This window comes from Gadus macrocephalus, chromosome 16, assembly GCF_031168955.1.
Source record: "Gadus macrocephalus chromosome 16, ASM3116895v1".
In the NCBI taxonomy this organism is placed as follows: Eukaryota; Metazoa; Chordata; class Actinopteri; order Gadiformes; family Gadidae; genus Gadus; species Gadus macrocephalus.
Window position 1 is genome coordinate 25,815,772 of NC_082397.1, and position 27,248 is coordinate 25,843,019.

A 27,248-nucleotide genomic window follows, 5' to 3' on the forward strand; every position below is an offset into this window, starting at 1 on the left:
ATGGTGAACTTTTGCATGGTGCCATCTTCTATGTCAGATCCAGTGCCCTCCGCCAATGTACTTCAGTTTTATCAACAGCCTCTGTTATCTTAGCTTCAGACGCTGTGGATGTTAGTTTCTGCTGGTGAAGTCCCACCCACTGGCACTGCTCTAATAGGTCTGTAGCGTCAGTGGTTGTAGTCTTACGAGAATCATCCCCTCTTACACTTCCTGTTTTCTTGCACACAAAAATCGTCATATTGCGTCATTGTAAACAGGAAGTGTTGGAGATCGATACGGATCTCTCCAGTCTCTCCAGAAAATAAGGGAATGATGCTCGACCATTCAAAAATATGAGTGTGTTTCTAACGATACAAAGCTTAAGTGAAATGGGCGAAGTTGCCCTTTAACTGCTCTTAAAGCGAGAGGCACTATAAAAAGTCAAAGCCTTTTATACAATTACTAATAATAAGTAGTAGTTGAAAATACCCTCTGTAAGGAGTCACACAATAACAAAATGCTCTCTTAAAACAAAATTTGTCAACAATAAATTAATTTATTAAAATGCCTGTGGAACATCGGCAAACAAAAAGTCCAGCAAACAAACAGGCATACAGTGCAGCAGCCTTAAACATAAGGACTTAAATAGCAACAGCACAGTGTATCTTCAACAGGGCATTGGGTTTGGTGCCATCCATCCAGATCAATGTGTTCACGTCCACTCTATATGTCTCTCCCTTCCTCTCTAAGAGACACAGGTAGACAGAGATTTTAGTTAGTTACCTTTAAAATGTGATACCACAATATATGACATTAGTTTTAAATTCTTTAAATATGTGTAGCAAATAACAGTCTTTAAACAAAAAAAAAGAATTGCCTAATTGTGGCAAACATTATAGCCTAATTTGCTTTTATTTTAATATTATTTGGAATATATTATTTAATTGCTGTTTGAAATTGGACCAATTAGTTGGGCACTGTTAGTTACACTGTCTTATCCTCTGTTTCTTCTCTCGATTTTAATTAATTTGTTTTTAATTAAGATGTGTAGTAGGGATGCAAACAATTAATCGATTATCGATTAATTGTCGATAAGAGATTACTCGATTAAAATAAATTACTTGCAATTAATCGCCTTTTTAACCTGTAATTCCCCAACCGTCCACGTGAGGGCGCGCTTGACGCCAGACGTACTTGACGCACACGCGGGAACACAAGCGAAGAAGCAGGACAAGACAAACGAAAAGCGGGACACTAGAGCTGTTGTTCCCTATCATGGATGTAGTGCACTAAATAGGGTGCACGGCATTTTGTAGGGTGTTCGAAATTCTCAGTGGTCCACTATATAGGGCACTATATAGTGGACTTAAAATAGGGTACATACGATGTTCCCTACATGTTACCTCCGTATACCACAATGCAATGCGGTTGTATTTTTCCAGGGGAGAAGAAGAAGCTGAATAACCGCGAAAACTCGTTCCCTATTCCCTATATAGTGTACATGATATAGTGCACACTATATAGGGAATAGGGAACGAGAATTCTGACACTACGCTGAACATTTCTAAACGTCATTTGCCTCAGTAAATGCGCCGGGTATTTGTGTGAATTGATGCGCCGACATCATCTAAAAAAACCGGGCTGGAGGTTGTATTGATGTTGAATGTTACATTTCCTTGTTCAAGTTTTTTTAAATGAATTTTGAATGTAAAATATTCTATGTTAAATCCCAAATTAATTGTTGACATTTCTAAACACAAGCCGGATGTAAATGTATTCGTTTTCGCGGTTATTCAGCTTCTCCCCTGGAAAAATACAACCGCATTGCATTGTGGTATACGGGAGTAACATGTAGGGAACATCGTATGTACCCTATTTTAAGTCCACTATATAGTGCCCTATATAGTGGACCACTGAGAATTCGAACACCCTACAAAATGACGTGCACCCTATTTAGTGCACTACATCCATGATAGGGAACGATTTCGAACACAGCTACTGACACGATGAAGAGGGCAAAACGGAGTGCAGTATGGAGCCACTTTAAGTTGGTTAATGACGACAAAGACGCCAAATGCACAATATATATATATATTTTAAAGCACAACTAAACGACTTCGTTGAATTACCACCTAAATATGTCACATTCAGAAGGAAATTCAGCTTCTCAGAAGAATTGCCGCTTATCAATTAATCGATCATCGATCGATAAGATGAAACAACTATCGATTAATGAATTACTCGATAATTTGCATCCCTAATGTGTAGCCACTAAAAGATTGACAAAATAGCAAAAATAAATAGATGTTGTTCACTCACCAATCAGTGAGAGAAGTGAGAGCGACGTGATGAGGCAACCTTTCTGATGTCAGGCTTGTAATCTGTTGTGGCAATCCTGAGGCACTGTCCAAGATGGGCATTTGAGAGTCTGTTTCTGTCCTGGCTCTTGATGGCATTCATTGCAGAAAATGCTGATTCACAGATGTATGTTGAGGGGAACATTGTGAGGAGCAGCATAGCAATAGCTCTGGTGTTTTTAAAACGAGCTTGGGGAACCAGGTTGATCCAAAAGTCACACAGCAGTGACTCCTTGTGTTGAGCTTTGAGCAAATCAGATGTTCCCATTTCCAAGACCTCCATCTGAAGAGCTGCCTCATCTGTGGATGGCACAAGCCTTTTGGCCTCTGCAGTCCACTCGCCGTCAGCTGGCACAGAAAACGGCTGTCTCAAGAAGAGGAGGATGTCACCTGAGAGTTTCGGGGAGCTTTCAAATCGTTCCTTGAAGGACGGCTCGACACAAACTCCTTCATTGCTGGATCTTCCTGCATTTTGTTCTTCTCCAAATGCTCACACAGACGTGGGAAGTGCAACTTTCTCCCTTGAATGTCTCTCCAGAAGGTGCAGCTTCGACCGGAAGGCTCTAATCGCTTCGTACATGTCAGCAACAGTGTGGTTCTTGCCTTGTAGCTGCAGGTTAAGGTGATTCAGATGAGACATGATGTCACACAAAAAACTAACATCTGCCAACACCTTGGCGTCAGTTAAAAAGCCCAGAAATTCACGGGCTTTTGGGCTCTGCAGGCTGGATAAAAATGACACAAGTTCATCATGCAGGTCGCACACCCTCTCGAACACACAGCCTTTACTCAGCCAGCGAACATCGTTGTGCAGCAACAGATCTTTGTGTTCAGCTGACATTTCCTCGAGCAATGCTCTAAACAGGTTATGCTGCAGACTAGAGCTCTCACGGACAAAGTTCACTAGTCGTGTCACAGTATCCATCCTCTTTCATTTCTTGACTCTAATGGTATATTACCGGTATATTTTTGAAAGCGATATGTAGTTGAGACAATATCGCCATACCGGTATATTATCTATTATTTTGATGTTGCCTTGCGAGCGCTATTTTATAAAGCCGACCGCTGCTCTCTGAGCCTACAAACCATGTTCAGCTGCTTAATCCTGCCCCTTAAATGTACGTAGCGTTCTCCCACCCACGGACGTTTTGCATCACAACAAACTTTGAAAAAAAACATGGCGGACACGGTGGTAGAGTACTGAACCCGTAAAGGGACATGGGGTAAAAATAATGTTTTTAACGTTTCTCATGAGCACGAGAAAGTATCTGGTGCGCACGAAAAAGTATCTCGTTCGCATGAGAAAGTATCTGGTGCGCATATCACTGTGTGTAGGTGTGTGTGTACGGTGTGTGTGTGTGTGTGGTCAGCGTGTGAGTGCAGTGGACGAGCGAGCGGTAGCGTGCATGTCAGTTTAGTGAAGTAATGATCGAGTCTGGTTGTGTGTAAAATAATAAAGCACCCGGCAAGAATCAGTGGCCGCTTCATTCCGACCATATTCCGTCCTATAAGCAGACCCACTGCCGGTCAAAGTGAAGGGTGTGTTGCCCCTGAGAGATCATCGGTCCTGGAGGGAACGTGTAACGTCAACGGTCAGGTGGATGGTGTGGGCTGAGGGCAAAATAAAGCAGGCCGCGCAAAAAAAACAAAAAAAAACTTTTTTCTTGGATAACATCTGAATGCGCTGGGTCAGCGCGGGCCGGACATTTGGCTCTCGCGGGCCGGATCTGGCCCGGGGGCTGCTTAGTGGGGTTCACTGCTCTAGGGTCTATAGCAACCGCGTCGTCTGATTACAGTTTAATTCATTTTTCACAATTTACTAGCTCTCGTTTTGAATAATAGTAGTATTGGTAGTAGTAGAAGTAATGGTAGTAGTAGTGTTAGGAGTAGTATTAGTAGTAGAAATGTTGAATAGCTTTAATCAAGTGGGAGATTTGAACCGAGTTCAAAATATTAAAATCGAATTGGAATAAAGCTGTGTGTGTGTGTGTCTTAAAGGCACCCAGTGCAACTTTCGAGGCTTAAAAATAAACATTCAATTTCTAGTCTTTTTTACACGACTAGAAATTGAATGTTTATTTTTCATTGAATGTTTACATAAAGTTGCACTGGGTGCCTTTAAGAGAATGGCGGAGCCATTGCGTGTGTGTGTGTGCGTCTTTGAGAATGGCAGAGCTATTGCGCGCGCGTGTGTCTGAACATCCTCACGTTCCAACGTCAACGGAAATCAATGAGAGCAACTGAAAACTACACCGGTTTGAAACTAAAACTGATTCTGAAAAAAGTATAAATGCTATCGAAATAATAATGGAGTTACAAATGTGTAGATTTGTTCAATGGTTTGAACGATGGTAAACGGTTACAATTTGACCGAGTTACGATGTCCTAAGTAATTTAAGTGTCAGAATGGGCAGACGGCTTCAATGGAGAATGGAGAACTGTAGAATATGACAGTTTGAAACTAAAACTGTGATTCTGGAGAAAGTTGAAATTATATTGAAATTCAGATATTATTGAAGATACAAGTGTGTAGATTTGTTAAATAGTTTGAACGAAGGTAAATGGTTGAAAATAGAGCCCGACCGATATAGGATTTTTAAGGCCGAAACCGATACGAATATTTTGTGATTTAAAAATCCGACATGCCGATATATCGGCCGATATATATATATATTATTAAAAAAAAATCCAGAAACGCGCAACAAAACAGATTTCCCTAACATTGGTTATTTGTAGTTATCCTTTAAATCCTTTTCACTCTCAGCTAACACGTAACAACAGCAAAACTGGACATGGTAGTCATGAATTAAGTCATGCTTATCGACTTTAGAGAATTGATGGGGATGTTCTTTTAATTGTTATTCAAGCAATGTATGTCTCGGGACAGTTGCCAACTTACCATGAACACACTTGCACACATGAACAACACCGATGCTCTCCGTCGATCTCCGTCATACACTCTGCCTAACTCTGGCTGAATCAGCGGGTTTGGGGCGTTAGAGCGCCCTCTGGTGGACAACCCTTTATCGGCCATAATAAATGCCGATACCGAATAGTTTGAAAAATGCCTGAAATCGGCCGATAATTTCGGCCTGCCGATATATCGGTCGGGCTCTAGTTGAAAATCGAATGAGTTACGCCTTAAACAGTAGAAGTTCCAGAGGAAATGGGAGGACGGCTCTGCCGCCCTCCCATTGACTCCTATGTTAAAAAAAAGTGGAAAAAGCTGAATAGTTTAAAAAGTGAAATAGTTGAAAAACGCTGAATTATAGTCATCATGTCGTTAAAGAGCTGAACGTTTTAATAGTTGAATGGTTTCTGTAGCTGAAAGTATGGCGGAGGAGTTGAAGTCCAAAAAACGGGAGGAAGAAGAATAAACGTAAGAACTAGAAAATGCATTTCCTGCAGAAAACACGTGTGAACGCTGAAGGCTGAATGAAAAGCGCAAAGCATTGCTGAAAATTAAGAAATGTAAAATGAATTGAACTGAAGAATCTGAAAGTAGTAGCTGAAGTAGTAGAAGATGAAGTAGTAGTAGTTGCTGAAGTAGTAGTAGTTGCTTAAGTAGTAGTAGCAGTAGCTGAAGTAGTAGTAGCAGTAGCTGAAGTAGTAGTAGAAGATGAAGTACTAGTATCAGCTGAAGTAGTAGAAGCTGAAGGAGCAGGTAGTAGCTGAAGTAGTAGTAGCTGTAGTAGTAGGTAGTGGCTGAAGTGGTAGTAGAAGCTGAAGTAGTAGGTAGTACCTGAAGTAGTAGTAATACCTGAAGTACTAGGTAGTATGGTTGCCGCGGTATACGGTATTACCGGTGTTACCGGTGTTGAGGCCAACACCGATTACTCTGTGTTGCACACCGGCAACACCAAGGTTGTTTTTTTGTTTTTTTTCAGTAATAAAAAACAAATTCAGTAAAAATTAATAGTATAATTATAATTAAGAAAATTAAAATGTGTAGAATAGGCCACAGTTCTGCTCTGTGCGTTAGAGAATTGGCGCGCTTCCTTAAAAGATCGGTAACCATAGCAACGCCGATAAACAAACCCCGCGAAGCCCAATCCCTACGTGAGCTCCCCGCTCTACGGCCATCCGGAGGTGAACAGAGCTTTTGGCCGTGATTATAAGACGCCGAGAATTGGCGCGCTGCCAGCCGCTGTCACCGAGTGTGAGAGGAGAGTTGACGGAGAAGATGGCGGTTGACCTAGTTTCAAAGTTAATACCATTTATACCGGTAATACCGGTGTTGACACGAGCGTATTGACGTACGAGCGTACACGAGCGTATCCGTTTCAATTAAATTCATAAAGCTTTATGGCACGACCATTGTTGTGAACAGTATTACCGATGCATTATTGATCTTGACTTTTTACACCTGATGGAAGTATGTTTTCTTTCCCTACGAGTTTTCTACTTTGTTAATGCTTAATAATTTTAAAAGAATTATAAAAAAAAGTATATTAAATTAAATATTTTTTTTATTTTTAAATTAAATATATATTTTTTTATATACATTGGTAGTCAAGGCGGGGCCCTATTGTTGTTAAGGTGGCCGCCTTAACAACTCAGTGCTGGGGGAAACACTGGATTCTGTATTTTATTTGTGGTCAAAAGTTATTTTTGTCAATCATCAGATCAACATGCGTGGTTAGGGTTAGTGATTGGCCCATTCCTGATTACATGCGATATATAGCGCGGAGAATTCCGGAAGGGACGAGCTTGACTCTCTCCGCTCTCGTGGATGCCTTATTGTTTGGACGGGCCTTATCGTTGGATCGTTTGGATTAGGGCTGGGCGATATACCGGTTTTAAAATTATACCGGTATATTTTTGAAAGCGTAGTTGAGACAATATCGCCATATCGGTATATTATCTATTATTTTGATGTTGCCTTGCGAGCGCTATTTTATAAAGCCGACCGCTGCTCTGAGCCTACAAACCATGTTCAGCTGCTTAATCCTGCCCCTTATATGTACGTAGCGTTCTCCCACCCACGGACGTTTCACATCACAACAAACTTTGAAAAAAAACATGGCGGACACGGTGGTAGAGAGTACTGAACCCGTAAAGGGACATGGGGTAAAAATAATGTTTTTAACGTTTCTCGTGAGCACAAGAAAGTATCTGGTGCGCACGAAAAAGTATGGAGCAATTATTATTATTATTTTTATTTTATTTTTTTGGGGGGGGGGCTTTTGGGGGCCCTAGTAGTGGCCCGGGGCCCAAAGCAATTGCCTGGTATGCCTAATGGGACGCGGCGCCTCTGCTGCCACGGATAGGGCGTGCAACTCCCCGACCTGCTTCGCAGTGGTAAGTACTAAAACAATTTTTTGTTTGGTTCCGGTTTCCGACCGACCCTGTCAATTTATGTGCGACCCAAATTATTTTATGAGCTTTATAAAATAAAAAAAATAAAAAATAATAATAATTTTGGATGCAAACTATAATTACGTTTTGGTACAGCACCTCTTCATTCTGTACAAGGATGAGCGAATTTTCTCGTTTTTAAATGAAAACAACCTACCTATCATTCGCTGCCGCTGGAAAAAAAATAAAATAAAAAATTCCCTACCTACCCATGACCTCAACTGACAACCAACAGGAACCAATTATTATTATTTTTAGGCCTAATGGCGAGCAGAAAAGCCACCTTCATGGACAGCCACTTCAACCCTATCTGGGTCAGAGGCTCAAAAGGAGGTGATGACATGGCCTCCAGCACCAGGGGCAGGTCCCAAGCTGGACTCCTCAGAATCCTAGGGGGACGCAGCCTCAGGGCCCCCCCTAAGGAAGAGGGTCACCAACCTGTGGCAACCCACTGTGGCTCCGTCAACCATCTCATGCTGGGAAGAAATAGCAGCCACATAGACCCTCAAGGTGGAATGAGAGTGACCACGATCCAGGAGGGACTGCAGAAACTCCAGAACAGTGGCCACGGAGCAACGTACTGGGTCTACTGCTTTAACCCTACACCAGACAGAGAACAACTTCCATCTTTTGGCATACTGTGCTCTGGTAGATGGTGCCCTGGCACTCAGAATAGTATTCCTGACGGTCGCAGTGCAAACATTCAGCAGTATGTCGGGCCCTGCAGCGGCCAAGCCCAGAGCTGGAGGCGACGGGGATCTGGTGCCAAATCTGACGCCCCAGAAGTAGCCTGTGGCCCCGCAGAAACACCCTCTGGAGTATGGGAAGAATCAGGGGCAGTGGTGGGAAGGCATACAGGGGACTCTGTGGCCAGTCGTGAGCTAAGGCATCCTGTCCGAGGGGGCCGGTCACCTACGTCCAGGAGAACCAGAGGGGGCAATGTGCGGATTCCTCTGAAGCAAAGAGGTCCACTTCCGCTCTGCCAAAGAGACCCCACATCGTCTCTACCACCTCCGGATGAAGCCGCCACTCCCCCGGCGGGGGCTTCTGCCGCGCTAGAAAATCTGCCACCTGGTTCCGTTCCCCCGGTATGAAGACCGCCCGTATGCTGGCCAGGCGGGGATATGCCCAGGTCAACAGGTTCCGAGATACCCGGAGTAGCCGTGAAGACCGGTTTCCTCCTTGGTGGTTGATCTGGGCAACAGCTGACCTGTTGTCTGATCGAACTAATACATGCTTGCCTCTCAACTGAGGCAGAAAAAGATTGAGTGCTAGCTGTACCGCTCTGAGCTCTAGCACATTGATGTGTGCGTGGTTCTGTGCTGGCCACTGCCCCTGGGCAGTCCTGCCCTGCCAAATCGCGCCCCATCCCGAGAGGCAGGCGTCTGTCGTGACCAGCTCCCGGCGGGATGGAATGGTGCCCATGGGTATACCAACAGATATATACGACCTCTTTCTCCATGGGGACAGAGAGAAGAGGCATTGCCGAGACACCCTGACCTTTCGGTGCCACTTGGGGTCCAAGCGGAGGCTGTTCAGCCACATCTGCATAGGGTGCAGAGACAGCAAGCCAAGAGGCACCACAGCTGAGGCAGCTGTTAGCTTGCCCAAGAGCTGAAGGAAAAAAAATGAATGGCACCATCCTGCCATACCCGAAGAGGGGGAGGCAGAGGAGGATGTCGGTTACACGCCGAGGTGACAGATAGGCCCTCATAGCGTCCGAGTCCAGAACCATCCCCAGGTATGTGACCTGTTGGGATGGGTCCAGGCAATTCTTCAAAGTTTACCGTCAGGCCAAGTCAGACCACGTGCAAGAGTAGCCGAGCCGTGTCCCGGGCCACCTGAGACTGGGACGTGCACAGATCAGCCAGTCGTCCAAATACGGCAGGACCTTCGTGCCCTGCTTCTGCAGGGGTGCGAGAGCTGCCGCCACCACCCTGCTGAATACCCTCGGGGAGAGGGAGAGACCAAAGGGAAGTACCCTGAATTGAAAATGACGGCCGCGAAAGGCGAACCGAAGGAGGTGCTGATGGCGCGGTGCAATTGGGACGTGGAAGTATGCGTCCTTCAGGTCCACCGTGGTGAACCACTCTCCCCTTGTGACCACCCGCAGCGTGTCTGATGCGCATGTGGAATGGTAAGACCTTCAGGAACCTGTTGAGTCCCCTCAGGTCGAGAATTGGGCGGAAACTGCCATCTTTCTTCTTTATTAGAAAGAACCTTGAGTAGAACCCTCTGGGGTGCAGCAGAGCATCCACTGGCTCGATTGCCCCCTTGGCCAGGAGGGTGGACAACTCCTGGTCCAGAGCTAAGGCCTTTGCCGGGTCGTTGACAACAGTCATTTTGACCCGGCTGAAGGCTAGGGGCCGACGTCGGAACTGCAATTCGTACCCTTGGGTCAAGGTGGAAACCACCCAAGTACAGGCAGCCCAGTAACTGAGCTGCTGATGGGAAAAACAACCGACGACCAGCCCCGTGGGCCTAGCGCCTGCCACCCAGGCCGCCTGAGGCTGGGGGGGTGACGGTAGGCTGTTGCGCAGGCCGCTGAGACCTCCGTAGGCCACCGGAGTGCGCCGCTGGGAGACAGCCGAGGGGCCCCTGGGCCTGCTAGGAGCGGACACAGTCCTGTTTAGACCGGAGAGCTGCTGCCTCGTCTGCCTAGCTCGGGCAGCCCCCTCCAGTGCTTCCAGGGCAGCTGACCCAAAGAGCTCCCCTGGTTCCACCGGCACCGCACGGAGGACCCTCCTACACGTCTCTGTCAGTGGACACTGCGCAAGCCACACCTGGCAGCGAGTTTGTACGAGGGTGACATTAGGGCAAAAGCCTGCAATGAGGCGTCACACAGACTCTGCAGTGACGACTCAACCTGGGCCTGCTGCAGAGAGGTCGAAAGACCCAGCAACAGGTGGGAAAGGGAGTTCCCAATACGACCCATGCGGGCCGCTGCGACGTAGGCTTTTGACAGGAGGTCGTCTGTGACCCTGCACTGTGGCCGAGGACACCTGGCATTTGGCCTCATCAGGGGCCAGAATTAGGGAGGCGATGGCAGGCTTGACTGATGGCATGCGGCCCAGCCAAACCTGTGCCGCATTCTGCATGGCAGCCAAGGTCCGGGCATCCGATGTGAGTGGGATAGGGCCCTAGTGTCCCTCCAGAAAGCATGAAGCTCCTTCAAGTACTCCTCTGAAAGAGGGACGGAGAATGTGGCCGGGGCAGGGTTGCGCCTGAAGAAGGCAATGGCCTGGGCTGACTGTCTACGCCGCATCGAGCTGTAGGTGAGCCAGAGCCATCCGCAGGAGGGCCGCCATGGAGGTGTCTGCTGCCCCCTGCAGAGAGCTTTTTGCAGAGGAGCAGGAGGCCTCGTCCAGTATGTGGGAGGCATCGCCCTCTGTCATGACCTCATTAAAGAGGTTAGCCGAATCCGCCAGAGAGAGGGCATCGTCAAATTGGGACGAGGGAGGGCCAGGCAGTAGCCCAGCCAGCCCCTGACCAGTCCCAGGCTGAAGGGCCAGGAGGAGGGACCGCATTTGCTCCATGTCGGCCGCCAATCCTTCCACCCTTGAAGCCAGCCCGCCCCTTGCCTTCTTTTTGGGGGGGGCACCCATAGCCGCAGCCCCATCATGCCGATGCCGCCCAGAACGACCGGGCTGATTGGGAGGGAGGCCCATTAAGGCAGAGGGGTCGTTGCCCGATTCTCCATCTCTGCCAGCCTAGCCACTCTTAGCGCCCAAGGCAGGAGGCTGCAGTTCATGCAGGCGCTGTCCGTGAGGCTCTCCCTCAAATGCTCGAGACAGAGGCAAGGAGGGCAACTGTCGTGGCCATCCTCCGGCTCTAGAGGAGCCGCACAGGCGACACATAGGTGGGCCATTATGGAGGCAGCCACCAGCAGCGTAACTGGAAGCCGAAGCGAGAGCACTTCCCTCGCCAGTGGGAAACTAATTAGCCTGAGCGTGATCGCTGCTACTAATTGTCAATCAAAAAAGGGCCAAATGCGGCGTTACCGGGAGCGGGAGCGAGAACACTGCCTTCACCAGAAAATTAAATCAACCGATATTAATTAGCTTCAGCGTAAGCGCTGCTTCTAAAAAAGGGGGAAGCCAAACTAAAACGCTACTGGGAGCGGGAGCGAGGAAGGAAAATAAATTGATGGTTAGAACAGAGCAGAGACAAACAAATGTTTGGAGCGGGAGCGAGCACCAACAAACGTCGGCTACAACTCTTCTTATAGTTCTTTATAAATATATATATATTAGGGGTGTAACGGTACACAAAAGTCACAGTTCGGTACGTACCTCGGTTTTTCAGTCACGGTACGGTACGGTACGGTTCATAGTTAAGGGGAAAATTTTAAAATACTGCTTGATTGTCAACAACGGAGAATGGCCGTAGATCAGCAGCAATGAAAACACCAATATACTTGGTTATGGTATTTGCATGTGGTATTGACAGTGGTGGTTGAAATAGTGTTGTGAGCTGGGTTTGCACAGCTCTTTTTTTTTTTCCACAGCAACAGTGATAGTCACACCCGGATGGTGCCTTTTCAAATGCATGTGCTAGGGATGTGCATTTCTGGCAAAAATACTATTCGATATTCGCTGAGAAGTAATCGAATATTCGAAAATCGCTCAATCAAGAACCCCCCACGCACGCACGAACCTCGGATACACGCTAAGGTTGCCGCGGCGGTGTGGACATTTTCACACCGAGTAATACGCTTGCGTCAACACCGGTATTACCAGTATAAACGGTATTAACTTTGAAACTAGGTCAACCGTCAACTCTCCTCTCACACTCGGTGACAGCGGCTGGCAGCGCGCCAATTCTCGGCGTCTTACAGGGATTTGAATAGGGTTCGTTCGTTGTTTTTTTTATTTTGATATGATATATAAAAATGTATATTATACTATTATAATTTTTATTCTACACATTTTAATTTTCTTAATTATAATTATATTATTCATTTTTACTGAATTTGTTTTTTATTACTGAAAAAAAACAAAAACAAAACTCGGTGTTGCCGGTGTGCAACACCGAGTAAACGATGTTGGCCTCAACACCGGTAACACTGGTAATACCGAATACCGCGGCAACCCTAATACACGCACACACAATGCCACAGGGATAGGCTTTTATGATTTGTATGGAATCAATCTGTTTATTTCAACAACTGCGCCATCAACATTCAACATCAAAATTATTTCAACGTGGGCTTAGGCAGATAGACCTACATGTGCCTAAAACGGATCGCTATTTATTTTTTTATTTTACTGAACACAGCCTGCATGACGGTGAACTAGACACGTGAAAAATATATCCTCACACGGTGTGTCTTTTTCAGGGCTTGAAAACAAAATAATTTTTCAATTGTTCCGCTCCGAACGGACCCGGTATATTTAACGTTTTCGTTCTTGCGTTCCGCCACCAACATATCGTTCCTGAACCGGTTCGGAACGTAAAATAACGTTTGTTCTTAACGTTCCGGCAGTGTTATTGGGCCTAGTCTTTTTTTGTGGTCGATATAGGGTGACCAGATGTCCCACTTTGTGCGGGACAGTCCGCATTTCCATTACTTTGTACACGTCCCGCAAATTGAGACATTGTCCCGCATTGTTATTGACAGACTCGATTTTTGAAATGCGTGTTTTAAATTCTGGCATTTATCAAATAGCTGTGTGTAGACAGCAGTGAGGGCTGTCATCAGGGAGCGGGTGGGCTGTTTGATCATGTCAATGAAACTTGGACGCGGATGCAGGTTAAGGGCACGCCCACCAACAAGAAACAATGCATCCTAGGCGATCGCCTTTATCAAACATGTTTCCAAATAGAAGGGACAAGGGGGGGAACGGGGGATTATCTGTTATGTGGACTGAAACCCCCACTGAAGGTCGCAGCCCCCCCCCCCCGCCCTCGGAGGTGTTGCCTAGAGCGGAATTTCACGTAGAACCGGGCCTGCCCACATTGTCCCGCACAAACGTAGTCTATGTCCCACTTCTGTTGAATTGGGATCTGGTCACCCTAGGTCAATACCTTACAATAGACCTAGTTATTGGTATTTGTCCATAATTTACACAGTAGTCTAAATGCCCAAAAATCATAAATCACAGGCAGCATCCAAAAATATTCGCGATATCCATCTCACATACCAGGCAGACTGCTGCTGACTGTAGCCTATATTCTATGATAAATATAATTTTGTATCAAAATCATTTCTGAATAAGTGGGCTAGAAACTCCTTACCTGGTTGTAAGTTGTATCCATATGCCATGGAGATGTTCAGATATATAGGCTCGCTCAATCATTTCTAACCCCGCCATAAGCGAATATGTTGTATTTTCTATGTTGCTGACAAATACCCAAGTCTCTCCAACAACTTCCAATTTAACTCTACATCTACATTCGAAGATAGTGCAACTGTTGCTTCCAAATCGCCTCTCGCCAGGGTGGTGGTGGGAATTTGTGACAACTGAGCTTAGCGGGCGGCGAAGTGAACGCCGCAACCGGAAATATATATTTTTTTTTTCATGAAATAGGCTATGCTTTTGTGCTATATAGAGAACGAAAAAAACCTGTTATTAACCGGTTTTGGGGATTTCAGAATAACGTTTCTGTTCCGGAACAGTTGAAGAACATTTGGTTTTCGTTTCCGTTCCTCGTAAAATTCCGTTCGTTTTCGGTTTTCGTTCCTTGAACCGGTTCGGAGCCCTGGTCTTTTTACAATTTATTTGTTACCAGCATTCGTAGTGTTGATCAGCAGATAGATAGTCCGCTAAAGACGTTGACGTCGCTTAGCAACCGAGGACGCTATTCACCACCGGAAGTTGTGAAGGCGCATGCAAGTCAAGAGCATTGAGAAGAGCCGTGTAATAAATAACGATAGTCACATTTATTATTCGATATTCTACGCGACTCCGACTATTCGAAGATCGTTGCCCATCCCTAGCGTGTGCATGTTAAAGTGCTGTACGTAGACAGGGAGAGCCCTCTCCATAGCCGGAGAGCATCCAATATTTTATAACTATCCGTCGAAGCCATGGACCTATTGGTCGACGCGAGACGGCAAGGGCTGTGAGTGGTCCATTTCCGGAATCACTTCTCCGGTTTGACTTTGCACCTTAATTACTTTGTACATTGTTTACTTTGCACCTTAAGGATCAATAAAACACAGACTGAGATTTGAATAGCTTTGGAAGTTTATTTACAACACTACTTACATGGTTTGTAGTCAACATATAAGATATTAACGCTATGTACGACACATTTACGTACCGCGGTACACCTCTGTAACCGCTCCGAAGTGCCCGTACCGTGACGGTTCGGTAGAAATACATGTACCATTACACCCCACAGTGTTTCCCATACATAGACCATTGTGTGGCGCGGCGCCACAGAATCAACATCGAGCGCCACGAATTGATTGTCTTTTTTTTTTTTTATAACGCGATTTGGAAACATAAAAATCTTTCCGTTCATTCATCTCCGCATTTTATTCTGACTCTGAATGTTTGTTGCTTTAATCCAGATGAGCATTGAAACGTTATTTCTGCGCCAAAAAAGGCCTCGTCCAGACGAGACGGAGCAGCTTGAGGAGGTAGTTAGCTTAGTCTGAAATTAAGTTGAACAGTCAAATGGCTGTGGCTAGTAAATGTTTATTAAATATAAAATAAATTTATTTCGAATGTTCCTAGACATCGAACAGTGCTGAACAACCCAGTGCTTCTCAGGGGCCGGGCTGTTCATGAGAGATACAGGAGGATGGAGGCCAGGAGGACAGCAGAAAAATGTTGCTGAAACAACAGGTGAGGTGGAAACAGATTAGTGTAGATTTTAACTTTAAAAAATAAGAGTAGGGAAAGTAATTTCGATCCTTCTGTTCCTGGTAGAGGTGGCAAGGAGGAGAGCTGGAGGACACAGGGGCACTGGATTCAATCCAGAATGGTTAACCATGCCCCAGTTTAAACCATGGCTATACCAAAACCAGCATGGTACTCAGCATATTGATTTATTTATTAATCTATTTTTCTTTTTACACAATCGTACATGTTTAATTTAGCAAATTATATTAATGTTATTTTATATTATTTAAGGCAGGGGTTTTCAAAGTGTGTGAGTGAGCCCCCCTCAGAGAAAAAAATTCAGCTGAACCCCCCCCCCCCCCAATTTTTTTTTTCTAAATACCTGTGTTTTGAAAGCTATCTTAATTATTTTACACATTTTATACATGTCTGATCATAATTATAAAACATTTTAAAAATATTTTTGAAACATTTGAAACATTTCTGAAACATTACAACATCTTTGTGCGTTTTTAAACACATTTCTTAACACAATTTAACAACTTTATCTAAGCATGTTTTAGCTTAAACTTTTCTAAATACATTTGAACATCTTAATCTGTGTAAACTGCCAGTTTACACAGATTCATTCAGGGTCCCCGACTCTGAATTTTCTGAGTCTAATCAGATCTGCCTTTTCAGTCCAGAGATTCAACTATTCGGCGGGGTTTGTTTACCGGCGTTGCTATGGTGACCTAAATTATTATAAGCATCTGAAAACGATGCCGGTTTGAAACTAAAACTGTGATTCTGAAAAAAGTATAAATGCTATCAAAATTCCGTTTAGATAGTATTGAAGATACAAGTGTGTAGATTTGTTAAATGGTTTGCACGAAGATAAACGTTTGAACATTTATTTAGTTATGTTACTTCTACAGTTGAAGTACGATTGATGATTTGAATCATCTACTTTCAGATTTTTTTTCGGGTTTATTTTTTTCTCACGTCGCGCCCCCCCTGAAGAACTCTGGCACCCGCCAGTTTGAAAACCACTGATTTAAGGGATGTTCTGCAGACTTTGTAGGCAGCACTGCACCTGCACCCAAGAAAGGTGCAAATAAGAGGGCATTTGTGGAGGTTGCTGCGGTCACATACCGCAAAGACTACATAGAAAGGCATCTCAAAACAGAGCACCACCAGGAGAGCATCAGATGTCAGGCATCGCTTTCTTCGGGTACTTTCCAAATGGGAAAATGAATAATTTCCAATTTCATGTTGTAGGCATATGTATAAAAATGATTTACTTATTATTTTTTTTAATTAACAGGTGTATCAGTAATGGACTCATTTGAACCAATAATTGTGTTGGAGCATGAGGCCATAATTGGTGGTTTCAAGTGCCTTTATTGGCTTGTAAAAAATGAAATAGCCCACCAAACCAACTACCCCAAGCTTCTGAGCCTGGCAGAGCTTTTAGGGTGTGATTTAAAAAAAATGAAAGGTAACACATACATTTAAATAATCTCAACAATTCAGTCTTTGCATTAATGACTATACATTTTTGAACAAATTATACACTGATCTTGTTCTTCTCCCAATTTCAAGATTGACAAGAGGAATAATTATAGGTCTCATCGTATAATTGATGAGATGCTGGAGATTCTAGCAGAGGTCCTGGAGGAACCTATTCTCATGGACATCAGGTCATCACAGGCGATTAGCCTGGAGATAGATGAGAGCACTGATGTCTCTGTGTCCAGGCAACTGGATTTGCACATCAGGTAATACATTACCATTCTCAGTTAGAATCACATACGTCATGATCCCAGCAAAATAATTGTGAATTCTAAATACTGTTTTCTACAGGTACTTGGATAAAGAGGGACAGGTGTACAATCAGTTCCTGGATCTGGTATCCGTCATGGACGGCAAAGCGGACACCATTGTTTCCGCTGTCAAAACAGACCTTCTCAAAAAGGGCATCCCGACTGAGAAGCTATATGGACTCGGGACTGATGGGGCAGCTGTCATGAAAGGTAATTATTTTATGCAATATGATTTTGTTTAGTGTATTATATTTTGTCTGTTGAATTCAAGTTTAACACTTTTAATTTTTTTTAAATCTAGGGCGTTTGAATGGTGTTGCAAAGCAGCTTAAAGACAGCTTTCCCAAACTTTTGGCTGTGGCTTGTGCTGCCCACAAACTGGCCCTTGCTTGCAAGGATGCTTCAAATAGTGTCCCATACATGGCTACATTTAGGGACCACTTGCAGGATCTGTACCTGTTTTTTAGAAATAGTGCCAATCAGACTGCCACTCTCAAGGCTGCATCCCTTATCCTGGGTGTCACTGACCTGAAGGTTAAGGTAACTGCCGTCTGATACCATCTGATATGTTTTTTAATCAGTGTTAATTGTAATAATTGTTGGAACATTCACAGGAAGTGATGGCTTTCACAGCATAAAGCCATACAGATGCTACAGAGGAACCTGGCTGCTCTCTTTGGGGCCTTGGCGGAGGAGGCAGAGATAAGGAAGTGTCCCACAGCCAAGGGGCTTTACACTTTCTGTGGGACTTACAGATTTGTGGCCTCTGTATATCTACAGGCAGATGTTTTGCCCCACCTAGCCTGTCTCTCAAAAGTGTTCCAGAAAGCACATACATTTTTTACACATCAAAGAGCAGGTAACTGTGATAACTAGGCCTGATACAGTTCAGTTGTGATGCATTGTTTTTTTGTTTGCATGTACTCTACTAATACAAGATATACTTTTTAGGTTCCAATCACCATCCAGACCCTCCTGGATATAAGAGAGGCTGGGCAGACTCCGGTCCCAGGATCCTTCCTGTCTCGCTTGCACGAGGACCTAGAGGATCCTGACAAGCTTGGAGCCTTTGAAATCAAGCATGAGGCTGAGAGGGGCAGGAGGGGGGAAGATGTCCAGGACCAGTCGAGGGAGGCACAGTGGTGCAGATTCGAGCGACAGGTAAATTATAATGTTTAAAACCCTTAAAATATACTAATATACTAAACCAGGGTAACCGCGGGGTCTTAAAAGTCTAAAAAATGTCTTAAATTTCATGTTCCTAAATTAAGGCCTTAAAAAGTCTTAAATTGCGTTACCCAAGTCTTAATTTTTTAAAGATGGTCTTAAATTTCCTACTAGGATATGTTTTCGTAGTCAACCGGACTGTAACACAAGGGGAAAATGGGGGGCGTTTTGCGTATCGGGGTTTTGCGTAACGTCAGAGAACGTCTCATTTATTGGAGCATGCGCGAACAATACTTTGGGTTTTCGCGCCGGCAATCTCAACAAACATAATCAGTCGAGAGGAGACGCCACATCATGGGGAAGCAGGGCTCTAAAGTCTCACGCATTCGGCGTGAGACACACGCAATTCGACCCATGCACACGCTCACACGCCACACTTCGTATTTCTCACGCAGAGAACTTACCAGGATAGCGCCCACCAACTTGCGCCACTATTTAACAGTGAACAGGTAGGAATCAAATGGGTTCCCCTTACGAAGGGTGACCAGACGTCCTCTTTTGCCCAGACATGCCCTCTTTTTGAGACACTTATAAAAATAAATGTGTCCGGGCGGAATTTCAAAATCGTCCGGGATTTTATTAAAGCCTCATACATGTTCACATTGAATTTGCGCTGCGTTCCTCTGGGTCGGTCACAAACTACGCTACGCCCTCCCCACTTCAGTTCTGTTCGCTTTGCATTGCTGGAAGTGAGTAGGGGAGTGGTTAAGTAGAGCCTTCAGATTGGACGGTTTGACTTAAGAGTTACCGTCATGTTTTTTTTTGCCATTATTGTTTTATAGGGACAAACATTAACAAATTTCTCCTACAGGGGATTGATAAAGTTCTATCTATTGAACAGAAAGAAACACTTGGTCATACTTTACACACTTTACCACAGCATTGGCCTACTGAATGCCACAGATATATTTTAAGCATTGGACTGAATGCCACATAAATATATAATTATGTTTTTGCACGTTTGCAACGTTTAAAAGTTCAGGGAAAAGTATAGCCTCTACTGGTGTTGCTTAGGCCAATATCCTTTTGAGGCAGTGTTGTTTCCGAATATTAGTGTTAGGGGCCAATGATGCTTACTATCATACATTAGTCACCATGTCTGTGGACGGGTTAGGGTTAGGGCTGGCTCCATACATTACGAAGGAGTTAGTAAAAGAGGTCAACGAGGCAAGTGGTGGATTCATTGAAATGGTTGAGGAAATTTGAATGCTGAGAAACTACAGCAATTTGAAAAGAGTTTGTTAGTTTATATTTTATATTGTGTGTTGAAAGTTTGATATTTAAACCAAAAATACAGCTACACTTTCACACCATCACTTTGTGTATTGTTTTTTTAATCTTTTATTAACATTTCTGGGTACATGGTCTTAAGAGACATCAGGCCTCTAGGCTTTGAGTTAGGCCCTCAGTTTGGCTCTTTGATTGGTGAGTGCACACTTATCCTTTGGCACATTCATTAATGTATTGACATGAATGTTTCATATGTTCCAAAAAAACATGAATAACATATGCACGACCGTGTTTTACGACCGCTTAATGGGTGCGATGTAGGTCTTAATTTTCATTGAAGTGGTCTTAAAAAAGTCTAAAAAAAGTCTTAAATTTGGGTTGATCAAACCTGGGGAAACCCTGTAAACACACTCTCTAGCTTGGTCCTTAATGCCCGTTTCAAAGGTGAGTGTAGGTTCCTCCTAAAATGTGCTGATCTGTTCATTGTAGGTCATTGAAACCTACATTACTGGCCTGGAGACAGAGCTGAAAAGGAGGTTCCAGGAGCTGGACATCCTAGGAGCCTTCCATGTCCTTAGACATCAGTCAGCTGCCCTCCCTGACAATATGTCCATTGCACAGCTGCAGACTGGCAAAACAATTCTGTCCAGACCAAGAGAAGGTGCTCCTCCAAGAGTGGTTTTCTATCAAAAACCATATCATTACAGGGTCATTACAGGTAAGTGAAAATCTCTCACTCTCTCTCTCTCTCTCTTTCTTTCTCTTTCTCTTATGTGCTATATCTTTCATTCAAGAACAAGAGCCAGGAGGAGCTCCTGACTCTGCTGGCGAGTGAGTATGATGAGTGGTTAGACCTCTACCCCTGCCTCAGTCTCCTTGCCAGCATTGCCCTGATTGTCCCAGTCTCTTCTGTGAATTGCGAGCGGGATTTCTCCGCTGTGAATAGGGTAAGCACATCGAAATTCACTATTCCTTAGTACATTTCTTGAAGTAATGGGCATTTTAATACTTTATTGATAATACATTTTATTTGATTTTATCCCCAGATAAAAACAGACCTCAGGAACAGGCTTCAAGGGGAACACCTGGCAGCCTGCTTAAGAATTTCCATAAATGGGCCAGAACCGAATGAGGTCCCTTATGATCGGGCCCTTGAGTTCTTTTTCAGGAACCCACGTAGAATCAGGTGTTCTGATGGGGCATGCAAGCTTTGCACATAAGGGCTAATGCAGTTTCATTATTTTAGTTAGTTGTCTTGTTGTAATTAGTAGTATATTGTTACTATTTATTTTATTTTTCCTAAAAAAGTTAAATATTGGTTCAGGTAGGTCTTGAGTTTATTTGTACTTGAAATAAAGACCTCAAGCTTTAGTTGTCTGTTGCAATTCATTCCTTGAATGTCACAGAATCAAAAGTTCAGGTAAAAACTAAACTCGTGCGCTGACGCCGCCGCATCGCGTTGCGAATTTCGTCGATTACGTAAATTTTTCATCAATTAAAATAAATACAGTGTGCAATTAAACATTTTACCACACGGGGGCAATATTTGAAAAGAATGCGGGTCCGTGTATTTCAAAAGTAATCATGAAGCGGACGAGGCCACGGCGAAGTCTGGTGTGGGATCTAAAAAATGACTTAGTTCACTGCCGACATTGCAAAGCTGTGTTTAAGTACAACACGGCCACGACTCAAATGATGTACCACTTGAACAACACGCATCCGACCCTGGTTAGTGGCGGTGCATCGTGCTCTCAGTCTCAACCTAGAATCGACTCGATGTTAGCACGGACACGGAGGAGCTGCGATTCACAACGAACCACAGACTGCTGGACCGCGTTAACAGCCGAGAGCTACAAAACCTTCCACTACATCAGTGATACCTGGCAAATTAACTCAGCGGTCCTGCTTACAGAAAGCCTGCCAGGCCGGCATACAGCTGACTAAAATGAATGACGCTGTAGAGCAATGGGGACTTGAAGACCGAGTTATTGCATGTGTTCATGACAACGCGGCCAATATTGTTGCCGCCAACAGTGCCACCAGAGTGAACTGGATTTCCGTTGCCTGCTTTGCACACACTCCAGTTGGCCATAAATGACGGATTTGCCATCTATCTATATCGGGTTATATCAGAGGGTAGTAAACTTGTTAGCCACTTCCATCACAGCACCGCAGCAACCTATGCACTGCAACAGAAACAGGAGCAAATGGGCCTCGCAACTCATCGGCTTATTCAGTCCTGTAAAACACGGTGGAACTCCGTGTGCGAGATGTTTGATCTGCTGGTGGAGCAGCGGTGGGCTGTTGCTGCTGTGCTTTCGGACCGAACCGTGACTAAGCTTCAAGATGCCAGGATCCTGGAGTTGAAGGATGAGCACTGGCAGATGATGGAGGACACACAGCCTGTGCTGTCAGCACTTAAATGTGCCACCACGGTTATGTCTGCAGAGAAAGGCGTCTCCATCTCGAACACATATCCCATTACCTTCGGCCTCATCAATATCCACCTCATGCGCAGTGAAGAAAACGGGCCCAGACTCAGCGAATTCAAAGCAAAAGTGCGGTCCTCCCTCATCAAGCGAATGAATGCAAGCTTAACTTTTTTTTATCTTCGTTTAAATGATTTTACATAATAAAAATAATTGCCTATTTAGATATTTTCTAATTGATTCCATCATATATTTACAGGTTCAGCCAGAGTTTCTGTCTTCCGCCCCCATGATCTCATCAATGCTTGATCCTCGCCACAAGCACCTGGGGTCTCATTTATAACCATTGCGTACGCACAAAACGGGGCTGAAATTGGCGCACGTGACTTTCCACGCCAAGGTTGTGATCTATAAAAAAACAACTTGACGGGAAAATGTGCGCAGCCCTAAGCAAACTCTGACCCATGCGTACGCATTGTTTGGAGGAAAAGGAGAATTGGCGACACAGATGGTGTGGTGGTGAACTGAAGTCAGACAGAAGAATTGTAGAGTGAGAAGAACGATTATGTTTTATCATCGCCCTTCATAAATTTAATTTCAACCCGTGTCATGCGTTAAATCTATGTAATCAGAATGATTTAAGTCAACTGCGTTATTTCTCAGTTATAACTCCAGAAACATCTCCGTAGAATAGAAATAAAAAAAAATTCTCTATATTTAATCCCGTCACTCCATACTCTCCATTGACGGCGCGACTGCATGGAATAAAGCATCTGTCCAACATGTGTCAATAACATAATATTTTCATGTGACACTGTAAACACATAATCAAATGTCAATTAAATCCCAAGTGTGGAAAACCAAGCCACACTCCTCATCACAATCGTTGTCCGTTACTCTTGATGCTTTCATGACAAATCAGGCATTAAAATGGGGTTATGTTCAAGAACATTTTACGTGGGTGATTACAAACTGATTATCCAAGGTGTTCTCTGTCAGTCTTATTACCGTAACCCTATAAATACAGAGGTGAGCGCCGTGGTAATGCTGCACCATATGGCACTTCTGGCGGACCATGCAAATGGCAGGATTCGGAGGGATAGGGTCTTTACGGACCATAACGATTTATTGGTACATACAAATATGTACCCTTATGTCAGACCACTTCTTTTTTAATTCTGGGACTGTGCGCTCCGTGCTACTGACAGAGTTCACTGCTGCAGCCACTCACTCTGCTTTTTGTTGTTGGCGATCCCCAGTGTGCGAATTATACCACGGTCTCCGGGGGAGCTGGGGGGGGGGCGGCTGATGGTGGTTGATAAAAGTATTTCGATCACTTATTAAGTTAATTCGTTACTTATAATGGTTTATTCGTTTCCCAGTATCATTTCCTTAATTTTGAAGAAAGTTTGGTTCATTTTTTAATTGTAAAATAAATCAAATATTTTTTTGGAAGTTGCAGAGTTGCTCAAGGTTAAAGGAGTGCTTCAGACCAACCTTAAATAATCCACGGACCACCAAAGTAACGTTTGACTGTTTAATTAAATCAACTCAGAGCAGAACACACAAGCAGCCAGCCTATATCATAAATATTTTAGAGCTCCCCCAAAATTTCACAAACCATGTTTCCAGGGGAGCTCATGTCACCACTAGGGGAGCTATAGCTCCCCCTGCTCCCCCTTAATTCGCACACTGGCGATCCCAATCCCGTGACCGCCGAACAAAACTACTTTTCGGGCCTCCATCTCACCCACAAGTGTCTCCACTTCAACCTCCGTGAAATTTCACTTTTTTGCTTTTCTCAGTACTTCTGCCATTGTTTCCGACAAGTCATAATACTTGCATCTGAGTGTTTTATATGCAGATCGCATTCATGAGGTCATTTGCATTGACCATTTATGGTTAAAAAGGGGCGTGTACAGGGCGGAACGTGAAGCTGATTCAGCTGCGCACACTTGTACGCACTCTATGATTTATAAAGCAAAGATTGCGTACGGTGTGCGTAAGCAGGGTTTTATAAATCCGAATATTTTTTGGCACACGCAAAACTTGGCTTTTGGGCGTACACTCTAAAAAATGATTCAGGGAGCCAGTAAATGTGACAATATTTAGATATGCATACTTAATAAAAATGTTGAATATCATCATTAAGAGTATTTGAGTTGACTACATCAAAATTCATGAGTATACTTCCAGCATGAATATTTCTGTAAAATATCCATATAAATATTAAGTTTACTTCACCAAAATAAATGAATACTTGACTCACAGATTACATGGTTTAAATCATTTGTAATAATATGTGTACATTTCAACATTTTTTTTGAGAATACACTACAAATATCAATTAGTTTTAATGAGTGCAATTATTAAAGAAGTAAACTCAATTATATTGGTGACGAAACTAACAACTTAAAAAAATCCAGTAAACAGAGCGGAATTGACGTCATTCCTTCCTTGACGGTTTTGGATATTCTGAGAAAGCGGGCGGGAATGGCCATACTGACGACGGGCACGGCACAGCCGATTGAACTGACCTTCAACCTGACCGTAAGTAATTCTGTACAAATGCATATTTGACGATAAGCCTTCTTAGTCACAGAAGCCAGACATAAGCATGAAATATCAGTTGGTTGTGAGTTTGTGGTTCGGACCGCGTCTTTTCATTTGGTATTACATCCGTGAGGCAAGCGTCTGTAGAGTTTTGTTTGGTTATCCAGCCACGCTAGCTCCTTCATGCTGCGGTTAGCTGTTGGCTGCACCATGAGGTGCGATGCCAATCATAATTTTGAAAGTGGTATGAGATTTATAAGAAGAATAAACTTCGCTATGCAGAGGGAGAGAGGAGAATTCCCTTTGTAACACATAAATGTAAAATTAAAAACTTACAATTTCTTAAAAGAAATGCACTGCCGCCAGGCTGTCTTTTATATACACACTAGCTAGCTTAGCTTGTGCAGCTAACGTTAGTTAACGTAGGTAGTGAGATACATCAAATTGCATCTAGATCAAGTGCATTACCTATCTTATGAGGTATTACAATAATTTTAGCCAAATGTTGTAGGATTAAGAAAATAGAAGGAATTGTATTGTCGTTATGGACAGGGCATTTAGAAAATTATACCATGGAGTGCCCCTGAAACGAATAGCCATCTTTTAACGTATTTAACGGTCTTTATAGCATAAGATGGAACTTACACCAACTAGTGGGGAGGTGTAAAATATAAGTTAGAACTTAGCGTTACGTTGGAACTATCTGCTTGGTGCAACTGCTATTTTTTTAGTAGAGTGTAAAGTCGAACGTAGGGGCAATTTACGTCCATCGTAGCCTAAGTTGGAACTTACGTTCTATTGGTGCAAAGGGCTGCAGATGTTTAGACCGTAAGTGCTCGCGCGTTTACTCAGATCAGAACGCCAACGGTCGCCATATTGTGCATGGAGCGAATTACACGGCTACTTGCCAAAACGAAAAAATAACTTAACACAGTGTGTCTTTTTACAATGTATTTGTTACCATTCCTAGTGTTGATCAGCAGAGAAATAAGGAATGTAATGGCAAAGATAAGTTGCCACATGCTTATCGTCGTGCAATTCATAGTGACTTGTATGTTTGGTTGTTATGGAATTAAATGGCATGGGGTTATGAGTTTTATCATGCATTCATCATATTTTCTAAATCTGCTTTACAGAATTGAAAACAACTGTTTAAGAAGAGTGGAGAGGTAAGTTGTTTTTCTTTACAGTTTTTCTCAGTCGCTTTGGTGCATTTCTCACATCACTATTAAGATTTGCACAACAGTTTGTTCAACCTCCACAACATTTAGTCATTTGTGCACATCATAGTAGCAGTTTCTCATTCCTTCGAACAAATTCCAAATGGTTTGTCCATGCATCAATTGCTTTCATACAATTCTCTGTTGTTTTATAACATTATCATTTGCTTATGTCATGTCAGTGAAAATGAACTATACTTGTGTAGGCTGAATAGTCATTCCCTATAAAACTAATAGTCCTCATTTCATTGCTCGAGTCATTACATGCAAAAATGTTGAACTAGTTGTCAAACCATCTGTTCCAATATGTACTGCAATATTGTTTACAGTTGTGCACAGCTCTACCCAAAGGGAATTTACGTTTGTTGTAAATAAGGGTGTATTTTTTTCTTTTGCACAATGCTGTGAACAAATTACAATTGCAAAGAGCATATGCAGTAAAAATGTGAAACATACATATTCAGTGTCTTGTAGTCAGTTACCTCACTAAATACAGTAATGTGCAAGTGTACTGTAGTTTTCAAATGGCTGTGTAAATAGTATATAGTGCTGTTTTAAGGTAGTGTCACCTAGATCTGACCCTTTTGCATTGGAAAACATTTACAGAGTAAACTGTCATAATGAAAGCATGACAAAGCCATTTGACTATCTTGTTCAAAACAATGGTGTCAGGACTTTTCATTTTGACGACACTGACACTTTCATTGACATGAATACTTGCTTTTGAGGAATGAACTATCCATTTTGAGCAAGTGACACGCTTTTGCAGGTTATCCACTATGTTTTGCAGTTTGAACAAATTGTTTAGAGAAATGCATAAACTTTTGTGCAAATCTTAAGTGATGTGAGAAATGCCCCAAAGCGACTGAGAAAAACTAATAGTAGCAAAGCATACCTAATTTTTTAAAGTTATAAATATTGACTATAACTCTCAGCTTGCTGTCTGAGATTTTCATTGTGCTCACTGAGTTTTTTTTCTGTACGTTACAGTGCATGACTGTTGGAGCCGCAGAAATGCACACTTGAACCCAGACCACCACCAGCTTGTTGCAAGATCCTTGCCCTGTGAGCTACTGCTGCCCCCCATTTAACAAAGGTAACCGTTAATGGAATGGCAATGCAAGCTCTGCAAATTTGTGGCATCATCAAAGGGGGGACTTCTTAAACACTATAGACTGAGACATGGACATTTTGGCTGTGGACATTTGCTGCCCTGTATTCATTTGAACTGTTCATGTTCCTTTAAAACTTGGAGTAGCCTGCGTTCACACTTGACCAGAGCTCACAAATCAGAGGA

The 27,248-nt window shown here is 43.5% G+C and overlaps 2 protein-coding genes across 2 annotated transcripts in view; both read right to left on the bottom strand.

The window, feature by feature from the left end:
* crk (v-crk avian sarcoma virus CT10 oncogene homolog) overlaps positions 1-27,248 on the bottom strand; it is an 80,078-nt gene that overhangs the window by 6,906 nt on the left and 45,924 nt on the right. The window lies entirely within an intron of this gene.
* Positions 9,494-11,076, bottom strand: LOC132475134 (uncharacterized). Its single transcript, XM_060076125.1, has 2 exons — positions 10,775-11,076; positions 9,494-10,223 (listed from the first exon to the last, which is right to left on the bottom strand). The coding sequence occupies exons 1-2, from the start codon at positions 11,074-11,076 to the stop codon at positions 9,494-9,496; spliced, it is 1,032 nt and encodes a 343-aa protein (XP_059932108.1).

Excerpts from the sequence above, each read along its gene's own strand:
- LOC132475134 (XM_060076125.1), bottom strand. The coding sequence starts at position 11,076 with ATGCCTCCCACATACTGGACGAGGCCTCCTGCTCCTCTGCAAAAAGCT. Across the intron at positions 10,224-10,774 it reads CCATGCAGAATGCGGCACAG|CCTACCGTCACCCCCCCAGC; the intron begins GTTTGGCTGGGC and ends CCTGCGCAACAG.